The sequence below is a fragment of the Conger conger genome, chromosome 16, assembly GCF_963514075.1.
Source record: "Conger conger chromosome 16, fConCon1.1, whole genome shotgun sequence".
Lineage (NCBI taxonomy): Eukaryota > Metazoa > Chordata > Actinopteri > Anguilliformes > Congridae > Conger > Conger conger.
The window spans coordinates 34,876,651-34,888,947 of NC_083775.1; the positions used below are offsets into that span (position 1 = coordinate 34,876,651).

The 12,297-nt window shown below is 43.9% G+C and overlaps 1 protein-coding gene across 1 annotated transcript; it reads right to left on the reverse strand.

The window, feature by feature from the left end:
• Positions 1-789: 789 nt before the first annotated feature.
• LOC133115085 (meteorin-like) lies at positions 790-11,789 on the reverse strand. Its single transcript, XM_061224809.1, has 4 exons — positions 11,449-11,789; positions 9,747-10,144; positions 6,532-6,591; positions 790-3,612 (listed from the first exon to the last, which is right to left on the reverse strand). The coding sequence occupies exons 1-4, from the start codon at positions 11,547-11,549 to the stop codon at positions 3,314-3,316; spliced, it is 858 nt and encodes a 285-aa protein (XP_061080793.1). The 5' UTR covers positions 11,550-11,789; the 3' UTR covers positions 790-3,313.
• Between the last annotated feature and the right edge of the window lie 508 nt (positions 11,790-12,297).

A 12,297-nucleotide genomic window follows, 5' to 3' on the forward strand; every position in this document is an offset into this window, starting at 1 on the left:
GGTGCCATTGAAGCTAAGGCTAAATAATTAAGAAAAATCTAATCAATCAGCGCTTACTTCGTGACTGTTTTAAAGAACTGGATATACTCAAATTTTCTACAATTAAATGCTAACTATTTATTGTCACCAGTCTTAGCAGCATGAAAATTGCCAAATTGTGAATGACTTCAGTTTTCTGTTGCCCAATGTAATTGAAGAAATTAACAGTGATCTAGACTTGGCTAAGCATATTAAGACAGTGGTACAGTAGACGGCGGTGTTTCCTACCACTTTGAAGACTCGGAAAATCTGATCTTATTTAGCCCAAAAGGTTCTGGAGATTGTTATTCTTGTTTTGATTTAATAACCTTGATTACTGTAATTGTAACTGTAAAAATGTAACTCTTTATAAAGCCTAGTTGTCTTACTCAACAGAACTGATCTAGATTACAACTAGTCCAGAACGCTGCCAGATTCTTCACCAGGACCAATGAGAGAGAGCCACAGGCTGAAATCCTCAGGTTGAGTCTCAGGGAGAGCTCTCCTTGTTGTTCCACTTACTCATAATAGTGCCCCAGGATTTTGCATTAGGCTCGCTAGAAATGAGCCTGAGGAAATTCTCGTTTAAATATAAAATATATATAGTTGTTGGTGTCGTTGTTATTATTATTAGCGTTTTGGGTAGTGAATGGGGGATGTATTTCTTATAAAACCATGAATTACACTGTATATCCAGGAAACTTGTATACCTGAAAAATAAATGCATACGACCACATTGTTTCATATTTACATTTTATATATTTTGTTCACATAGAGCTGCTTACATTTCGTGTTGATTTTCCTGGCATATTTTTGCTCTTGAGCCCTTTAATATGACCAACATATGCAAATACTAACACTGAGAAACAGTAAAACTGGCAGTATATAGCTCTTTCAAACACTACAAGAACACACCTTATTTTAGTGTCCTTATATAAATGTAGTGCACTTCAAATATATAGTACAATAAACTCATTACTAAATAAACTCTTAAAGTGTGCACCCAGAAGAGCAGCATTCCTTTTATGGTCAAAATGCAATATTTTCTTAACAATAACAAAGTTAAGCTGGTGCTGTGCTTCTTTTCACACTTACAAAATAATACAAAATGTAGGAGCATCTTAACCATCACTGGAACATTTTTTAAAAGACTTACACAAGTCAAAATTTAATAACTTTTTAAAACGTATCGAAAGATCAGGACATAGCACACTACAATAAGAGTGAGAGTCCAAGACCTTCAATAGAGTCCATCCAAATCATCCGAACAAGGTAAAACCACTGGCAGTTTCAGCTTATATCGATATAGAAACACAATAATATGAGGAATTCTGTGGTCATTATTAATGGCCAAAATGACATCACAGCAGATTATGAAAGTACATTAGAACAGAGCATTCCATATTGCACACATAAGGCTGATGAGGCCATCTTAAAGTTAGGCAATGTATGGATCAGCCAATGGTAATCAATCCATTGTCACCAACACGGAAGCGGAGTCATTTGTGACCTTAAGACATGGAAGCTAGTTCTTGACACTTTGATAAAGATAATGACAGGATATGAGAATGTTCTACAATAATGTCATGACATCTCAGCCATGACATAGGGTCAAAGTTCAATACAGTCTAAGTCTCAGCGATGGGCACAACCAACCGTCATGTGATACTCGCCACTGGTAATGGTCATACATCACCTAACTATACGCTGACCTATAGGCTTTGAAATGGGTCATGTGACCTCCAGCACTTCCTGTCTTCATGAGGGCAAAAAAATAAAAAAATAAAAAAATAAAAACCAATCACAAACTTGGTGATTATGGACAAAAGAGATTTAAAAATCACAAAATACTCCTTTCCAAAAGAAAAGAGCCATCCTGCAGTGATAGATTTTTTTTTTTTGGGCCTTCTTCAAGCCGTCTCGTCTCATGCTGGTGACCATGATTCCAAGGCGCCCGGGGTGCTGTTGTGTGCGGCGATCCGCTAACCCTGTCAAGCCCCTCCCTCTGGAGCAGCAAGCCAGTTATGTCACTCCTCGTGAGCCGGCCAAACTTGGCTTTTGGCAGGACTGGAAATTGACCCGGTCCCCGGTGTGCAACTGCAGCAAACTGCAACCGCGAGTCTGCTGCGTCTTAGCCTGTTGCACCACTGCGGCTCCCAGCGATAGATTTCTTGGTAAAGGCAGAGATGTCTAGTTTAATACCAGTAATAGCATTAGCAGCTTGGCCTGGATACACATAATACCTTAAGTACTTACACTACAAACATGTATTAAAACTAATTTGATTATACAGGGTTATCAAGAAAAAGTGCCCTGTGTTTAGTCCAAAAATATCAGAAAGGTGACCATTCCATATATAATTTAAGACAGTCTGCCAATTAGTCAGCCATGGTAACTAGCAAAGCTAGCTTTGGAGACACCCTTGTAATATATTAAATTCTGTGTTCTCATCTCCATATACAGGCTACATAAAATCGCTTATTTTCATTTGGTTTCAAAATTTCTCAGTGCTTGGATCATAGACACACCTACGTCCCATTTTCCTCAACAGTGCAATTATTCAAAAGTCAAAATATGAAAACCTTAGCTCCCCCCATTTCCTCTGAATGGAATCATCCCATCTTACCCATGGTCATTTGAAAGTCACAAGACCAACAAACAAATCATGGGGGTGTGAGATGCTTACTCATAATGCTTGAATTTTATACAATACTTCATCCTTTAAAGACAGTGTCAATACTTACAATGAAAATTAAAAAATAAATCTATGGATCAGTTTCATCCATCTTGATAGCATGATATTTTATATGATAGTGCGGGTAGGTTCCACATAGGAAATGGAGCAAGTCATTCATTTCCTGAGTATTTTTCATTATCCCTCACGGTCATCGAAATCAACTGCCGTAATGTGCACACAGGGCAGCATAACCCTTTCTGAATCCCAGTCCTGCATTGGGGAATGCTTTTCACCCGCAGGCCTGCCCGTCTCCCACAAAGCAGGCAGAACCTGGCCCCATCACTGTATCATCGACTGCTTGGCCCAGAACATCCTCAGACGGTCAGAAATGGCTCCACCATGACAAGGCTGTTGGGCTTCTGGAACACACTGACGAGGAGGGACCGTCGCCGGAGTGAAAGTCCTCTCAGGACCCAATGGGCTGGGTCTGGTTCTTCCCTGGGTCTGGTGTCAGTGCCGACGGCCCCCCTCCAGCACCTGAGCGACCCGCCCGGGCCGGGGTCGGCTGCAGCGGGTCCGGTCCGGTCCGGTCGGGCTTCGGGAGGCGAGCGGGCGTCCTCAGTCAGACGGCAGCTCGCAGGGGAGCCGGCCCGCCCCCCTGGCGAGCTCGTAGGCCCTGCGGAAGTCCCTGTAGCGCGGCGCGCAGCCCAGCCACGCCTCGCCGAAGCGGACGCGCCCCGTGAACAGGAAGCTGCCGCCCCCCGGCCGGACACCGCAGCGCAGGGGCGTGCGGACCTCCCCGCCCGCCGCCGAGAACACGGCGCGCTTCTGCCGGAACACCCGCGCGGCCGCCACCCGCACCACGGACGTCTGAAGGTCCCGCTCGTCCCGCACCGAACGAATGCTCCCGCGCACCACTGCAAAAAACACCACAGTGAGCCGGGGCTTCTCCACGGCAACACCATTACACATATACACTCACAGAAACCACCACAGTGAACCAGGGCTTCTCCACGGCAAACACCATTACACATATACACTCACAGAAACCACCACAGTGAACCAGGGCTTCTCTACGGCAACACCATTACACATATACACTCACAGAAACCACCACAGTGAACCAGGGCTTCTCTACGGCAACACCATTACACATATACACTCACAGAAACCACCACAGTGAGCCAGGGCTTCTCAATGGCAACACCATTACACATATACACTCACAGAAACCACCACAGTGAACCAGGTCTTCTCCACAGCAACACCATTACACATATACACTCACAAAAACCACCACAGTGAACCAGGGCTTCTCAATGGCAACACCATTACACATATACACTCACAAAAACCACCACAGTGAACCAGGGCTTCTCTACGGCAACACCATTACACATATACACTCACAGAAACCACCACAGTGAACCAGGTCTTCTCCACAGCAACACCATTACACATATACACTCACAGAAACCACCACAGTGAACCAGGGCTTCTCCACGGCAACACCATTACACATATACACTCACAGAAACCACCACAGTGAACCAGGTCTTCTCCACGGCAACACCATTAGACATATACACTCACAGAAACCACCACAGTGAACCAGGGCTTCTCCATGGCAACACCATTACACATATACACTCACAGAAACCACCACAGTGAACCAGGGCTTCTCCATGGCAACACCATTACACATATACACTCACAGAAACCACCACAGTGAACCAGGTCTTCACCATGGCAACACCATTACACATATACACTCACAAAAACCACCACAGTGAACCAGGGCATCTCCATGGCAACACCATTACACATATACATTCACAGAAACCACCACAGTGAACCAGGGCTTCACCATGGCAACACCATTACACATATACACTCACAAAAACCACCACAGTGAACCAGGGCATCTCCATGGCAACACCATTACACATATACACTCACAGAAACCACCACAGTGAACCAGGGCTTCACCATGGCAACACCATTACACATATACACTCACAAAAACCACCAGTGAACCAGGGCTTCTCAATGGCAACACCATTACACATATACACTCACCGAGCACTTTATTAGGAACATTTTTACTTTATTACACATTGATATGATTATCTAATCAGCCAATTGTCTGGCAGCAGCACAATGCATACAGTCATGTAGATATGGGTTAATGTTCACATCAACCGTCAGAATGTGGAAAAAATGTGATCCAAGTGACTTTGACCGCGGAATGATTGTTGGTGGTATCTCAGAATCTGCTGCTCTCCTGGGTTTTCATGCGCACTAGTCTGTAGATTTTGCAAAGAATGGTGAAAAAATAAATAAATAAATAAATCCAGTGCGCAGCAGTTCTGCAGACAGAAACGCCTTGATAATGAGAGACGTCAGAGGAGAAGGGCCAGACTGGTCAAAGCTGACAGGAAGGTGACAGTAATGCAAATAACCACACATTACAACAGTGGCATGCAGAAGAGCATCTCTGAACACACACAATGCATCATAATTCTAAGTGGATAGGCTACAGCAGTTGAAGTCACGCTGCAAGTCAGTTGAAAAATAAGTCTAATCAATACCTAATAAAGTGCTCGGTGAGAGTATATATTTTTACCAATTTTGATAAATGGAATGATCTCAAATAACTACATGGAGTGTGAGAATGGTTTTCACTTGATTGATAATGTTTGCTAATGTTTTTACAAGCCAACCGTGCGCTACACCACCGGGTTACACCAATTAGCTTATGATCTGAACCAAGCAGGTAAAATAATTCTTTAAATTAAAGAAATGAAATGGCACAGCGCACGGTTAGAGAAAATACCGACAGACTCTGTGGCCCGCAAGACATGGAGTTCAGAAGCGCTGCTTTAACTGTATGGAGAACTTGATTCTAGTCAACTTGAAACTAAGTCAACCTTGGAATTGCTTTCCCTGGTAATAGCTATAATAAAAGACAGATACAAAGAAAAAAAATGGATTTGAAATACAAAAATGGAGTTAGTGGATGGGATTGAAGGCAGGGATGGAGATATCTTTGGTTGCAAACACAGGACCACTGCAAAGCTAAAACATCCTGCATGGTATGCCTTTAAAGTTTTGGGGATTATTCTGAACTGTGGGGGCTGTGAGGAAGTGGATGCGTTTGACCTCTGACCTCCACATGCCCTGGGGTTTGGGGTTTGGGGTTTGAGCAGAATTAGGCGAACGTCATCGCTGGTCGTGGGACTCAATTCTTCTTATTTGAGCAGACTCCCACAGCCTGGGGGGACGGGACTCCCCACTCTAATGGCTGGAAAACCCACGTGGATTTGTGTGACATACCGAATGAAGCTTTGGGTTCAGAAAGAAAGAACTGTGTAATAGCCAAAAACACATCCAAAATATATTGGGAACTGTTGCTTCAAAGGCACACAAGAGACCCGCTAATGCTGGGTATCCTCAGGGATACATTTTAATGCATTTTCATCACAAAATCCAAAATACCTAATAAATGAATACCGTACTACATCTAAATTGGAAATGCTTGGATGTGTAGGTTGCTTTGCACAAAGTGCTTTAGGGTTAAGATCTAAGGTTGTGATTAAGGTTCATAGTAAAAAGCCACGATTTGATTAAAGTTTATATTTTATGGTTGTGCTTAAGGCTGTGATTAAGGTTTATGTTTTAAGGTTGTGCTAAAAGTCTAAGGCTGTGACTAAGGTTTATATTTTATGGTTGTGCTTAAGGCTGTGATTAAAGTTTATGGTTAAGGTTGTAATTTAGGTTTATGGTTAAGGTTGTGATTTATGATTAAGGCATTCAGGTAACAGGCAGAAACTCACCGAAGTCGTTGGTGCAGACGGCCGTTAGTATTTCTGTGTCATTGCAGGGTCTGCAGGCACCTAGCAGGCAACAAGGGGAGGTTTAGTCAAGCAACACATTAGAGCAGGGGTCTCCAATCTTATCCTAAAAGGGCCGGCGTGGGTGCAGGTTTTTGTTTTAACCCAGCAGTAACACACCTGATTATACTAATGAACTAATCGTGGTCTTTAATCAAGACCTAGATGAGTAGAATCAGCTGTCTTAGTCCTGTGCTAAAACAACAACCTGCACACACCGGCCCTTTCTGGATAAGATTGGAGACCCCTGCATTAGAGCGTTCAAAACCAAAAAGAGGTTTGATACTCTGAAATTTCAACAACAACATGAGACAGACATAGAGATGATATCGTTTGTCACTGTTGCTGTTATAGTTATCTGCCATCCAATTGAGGTAGAACGATTTTTTAAAGCAACCCATTTGTAGTTATCATTATAGTTATCGTTCTTGGTGTGGGCCAGACCAGAGCCCAGAGGTCTGACATGAATACGATATAACACACGTGTGAAACCTATCAAAGTGATTTACAGATAAAAGAAGAAAGCAAAGAATAAACATGCACTGAAATAAAATAAATTAAGATAAATTAAGATAAAACCCAAGCAAGTGCAGAGAGCAGTGTGAATGACACAGGTAAAGCGAATCAAAAACAAAAATGAGGTTAAATGAGATTAAGGTTAAATGCAAAATCTAGAATGAAGGGGTCAGTACCCAGAAGGACATCTGTTTGTTTTATGGCCCAAGTCTGGGGGTGGGGGAGGTGTTTGGCCAACCCAGACCAGGCACTTCATAGCGGGTATAAAACCACCGACGCAGGGCCTGGGGTTACAGCCCCCTCCCCCCCCCCTCTCAACAGGACACAGATTGAATGATCCCACAAAAAAAAAACCCAAAAAAAACAGACAGTTGTGGTCCCACTTGGGGAAGAGACGTTGTCTTTGAGGTTGGTTTGAAGTCACAAGAGTCAAAATACCGTCTTTCTTGCGGTTTCCCTGCTCAGGTTACGCAGAAATGAAACCACAGCCCTTTGGCTTCGGCTCAGAACAAGAAAAAATAAATAAAATAAAACTGTTTAAAGAGCCGCTTGACTGCTTGCTAGTCCAATCAGCCCCTTTCCCCAAATTACCGGAGGCCCCCGGACCCTAGACCCAGAGCCCCTCTGCGGTCACTAATCAGACGGGCTGAATTCCCGCAGTCCAGCACCCCTGCTGAGGTGAAACAAAGGGGAGAGGAGAACCTCAGCTGATGGAGGGCCTCTCTGTCACCAGGGCAACCGGGCTAAATCCTTCAGTTCTCATGTGTGACTGAATGACCATCACCCCCCCCTCCCCCGACAGGCCCCTCAGGGAAATCTGGCTAGCTCTCTCCCCTCTTCCTCCCTGTTTCCTGTGGGGGCGGAGGGTGGTCACACTCCATCGGGAATGCCCTGGAGCACAGGCCAAAAACTGGCCCTCCATTTCTGGTGGAATTGGAGACCATTAGCTGCACCTTGCCAAACCCAGCATGCAATTCTGAGGAACAGGCAGGGTTCACAAATCCTGATATCCTGCAGCACTAGGGGGTACTCCAGGGCACTGAAGGCATTATAAGGTTCTATCTGCATTCTGGGTAGTTTTGAGATATTGAGCTAAAAAGATTCCAAAGCGAAAGGGCTCCAGGCAGACACAAGTTCTTTTTTTTCATACTTTTAAATTGTATTTTTGTGTAAAACTTCACACATAGATTTAGTGCCCTATAAACAACATATTTATGACAGAAAGATGTCTATGGTCTCCATCTTCAAGCGCAAACTGAAGACGCACCTCTTCAAGCTGCACCTCTCCACATCCCTCCCTACCTCCCTGTAAACCTTAATTGTCTTTCTGTGATATTTACTTGTGTATCAGGATGTTTAGTTTGGCTAGGTAAGCAGTGTTTGGCTAGGTAAGCGGTTTGTTGATACATTTGTGTTTTATTACAATAAAATAAATAAAATAAAATAAAACGATGATCAAATAGGCCTTATCTTCGTTGTGCAGGTAGCAGTTGAAATTGTACTTCCCTCTAGGGTCTTTCAGCGCACTTTGCACTTTGTTGTACATCGCTCTGGAGAAGAGCGTCTGCCAAAAGCCATTAATGCAAAGTAATGTCTCGGCAGTGATATCACAAGACATCACAAGAATAACCCTCGGTAACCTGTAGGTACCTGGCTAGCACCTAGGGGGAGCTGTAGCAGTAACAAGGCTTAAAACACGTGTCAGAATTCTGTCAAGAGACAGGATTACTGAGTTAGCTGGATAACTGCACTGTGTAAAACCTGGAATCCTCCCAATTCTGGAACATGGACTGAAGTAAAGAGAGCTGTTCCCGGTTTTATAGTGCAGTTACCCAACCAACTCCTGCTTCGGGATACAGGCCCCTGGAGGGGCCACAGTGTCTGCTGGTTTTCAGTGTCTCAACACCAGTGATGCACCGAAGTAATTTATTGGCTGCTGATTGAAATGATGCCATCAATATCGCTTGAGTGCATCCTTTCAATTGGCCCAGATGGTTTTTGTGCATGATAAAGGATATTTGAGATAAGTTTACACTTACTTTCTGATAACCTGTAGGCTTTACATTTTACAAGAAAACATTGTCAGCTAAAATGGCAGAACAGACTCACACCAGCAATAATACCAGCTAAACTCACCGGCCGTAAGAAAGAAACGTGATTATATGCATGTTCACAAATGTTTAGGGTTTTTTTTTTTTTTTTTTCTCCCGCTGTTTGAGCAGGGAGATATCTTTGTTTGTTTAGCTGAGCATTTTCCAGTTGTTCAATAAAGTGACTATGTGACAGTGTCTCAGTAAAAAGCACAACACAATCAAAACCGGAGTGACACAGGTAAGAGCCAGGTCCTTAACCCTGCATTGCTCCAGGGGAGATTGTCCCCTTTTAGTCTAATCCAGGGGTGTCCAATCTTATCCAGAAAGGGCCGGTGTGTGTGCAGGTGGTTGTTTTAGCACAGGACTAAGACAGCCGATTCTACTCATTAAACACGATTAGTTCATTAGTATAATCAGGTGTGTTACTGCTGGGTTCAAACAAAAACCTGCACCCACGCCGGCCCTTTTAGGATAAGATCGGACACCTCTGGTCTAATCAACTGCAAGTCTCTTTGGATAAAAGCGTCAGAAAAATAAAAAAGCGCTCACCTTCTCCGCTGACGGGGTCAGAGGCGGGGGGCCAGTCCACCTGCAGCTCGTAGCGGAAGGCCGCGATTCGCCGGCTGATGTCCCGGTGGGGCGTGGCCTGCAGGAACAGCGTCACCCTCTCGTCCCGTCGCCGGCTGGCGCAGCGCACAGCGGGGGGGCGGCCGGGGTCGGCCCGGTCCCCGGCCAGCAGCTCCAGGGCCCCGTCCCGCTCCACATACAGCTGGGCCCCTCCGAAACCTTCCGCGGGCCGGACGCAGGCCGTGACGCGGCCCCCGGGGCCCAGCAGCCGGGGGGACAGCGTGAGCCGCAGCGCCCCCTGCGGGTAGAGCCAGTCCAGGGAGCCCTCAGCGCAGTGCAGGGAGATCTGCTCCACGCTGCCCGGCGGCTGGGACAGCCCACTGCAGGGAGAGGGGGGGACAGGAGTCAGCTACGAGCTCAGTCAGCAGAACGAGGGGGCACAAATGGAAATTAGCAAAGGATAAATTCTGCACAGATATTAGGAAGTATTTGTTCACACAGAGAGAGTGATCACTGTGTGGAATAGCTTGCCAGGATATACAGTGGAGGCAGAAATGCTGGAGGTTTTCAAGACCAGGCTTGATACGGTGCCAGATACAAGTTAGACTTTAGACAAACTAAGCAGAGGAAATGACGAGCATTGCTGGGCTGAATGACCGGTTTTCGCTATAAAGTTATGTTATTAGACCCGCACAGCCATCTCCACCACTGCCCTGTCCACCCTGAGCAGGACCTGTGCTTTCCCATGAGCCCACCTGACAGAGAAAGGCACCAAACAGTCACATGGGACCCAGAAAATGGAGTAGAGTACTGGGCAGCTAATAAGAGTAAAGCATAGCCAGACAGGACACATATCACATATCCCAGCATCAACCATCCGACCACAAGGGACAGAAAGGATACCAAAACCATATCAAAGCAGGCTAGACCGGAACATTCCAGGGGATAATTATGGTTATGCAAAGGAACATGTGGTAGACACCAATTCAACACGAAAGGGTTGCATAAAGCAGGGCATGCGTGTCAAATATCCATATATATATATATATATATATATATATATATATATATATATATATATATACACATATATACATATACATATATACATATATATATACACACACATTAAAACATTAAAACCACCTGCTTAAACCACTTTTTTCATGATTAAAAATGCTTTAGACTGTAGAGACTTGTCTATAAACGCTTAATATTTCATTAAACGATATGCTTACTTAGACAAATAGATAATCATAAGTGAATGGCATTCAAAAGTTTAATTTAACGAAAATTGAAATCTTGTATGCTCATTGGAAGGGGGGGCATTGCTTTGATAGTCCAATATATTGGTACGTACTGGCGTTCATGATCACGTCTTAACGGGTGCTCTCGGACCTGTAGAATTTTTCATATTTAAAAAAAATTTAAATTTCATGCACAATGAATTTACAATATTTCCGTTAATTTAAAAATTTAACTTTTGAATGCAATTCGCTTATGATTATGTGCTTACGCAAATACACATACCATATAATGAAATATTACGTTTATTTTTAATTATGAAAAAAACTGGTTTTAATGATGCGACTGATCGGTGTATATTGTTAATGCTAGAGAGATTACGCGTCACGTATTAGGTCCAGAGGACCAACATTATTAGACCCATCCGTTAAACACTTGCCTTCCTTTCCAACTGCATTGGTCCTCAGAGTAACTGGAAAACGCCGAGTCAAAAATCAGCACAAATAGAACCCAAACGATGTATAACTGATAATGAAGCATTTTAAAACGAGTTTACGCCGCAGTAACTAGGAAAAAAGCAATCAATTCGTTAATGGTTCAAGCGTGTCTATGTCCAGCTCCTTGTCCTTGGGCAAAAACAAAAAGTTGCTTGTTTTCAGAAAGATCGCAAAATTCCATAACTTGATCGTCGCTTCTGGTGAACAACTACTCCGCCACGCAAACTCACAGACTGAGCAGACACGTTAGGATCTACATGCCGTACTTATCTACAACTATTAGCCTTACTAACAACTGCTGTGAATGGTAGTTACTTAGAGGCGACAGGGGTTTTACTGCAGCGAATAGAATTACTTCGTCCAATCGGAATGAGGAGAACAGCAACTTGAAACCACTCACAGGACAGAGACGGATACCGGGGGTGTGGTTCGTCACACACGTCAGTAAATTAAATGACTTACCACCAACCGTGCAAGGTCCTTACAGAAATTTGGTGAGGTTGCATACATTGTCCATGCTCTGTAATCGGTAATTGCTTTTTTGCATTAAGTAGCCAATTTTGGATTAGTTTACATTTTATCGTGCAGCTAGCCCACAAAGGTTGCTAGCTATATGATATTATCTGTCTGTAATTGGGGGGGGATAAAGTGATGTAAGTCCATAGTGAATACTTCATTAGTCTACATAACCTACAATATACCCTAAGTGCGATAAATTATGGACAATCGGTTAAAGACCTCATTGAATTATTGTGATGAAAACATCGCAAAACAACACAATGTGCCATTAA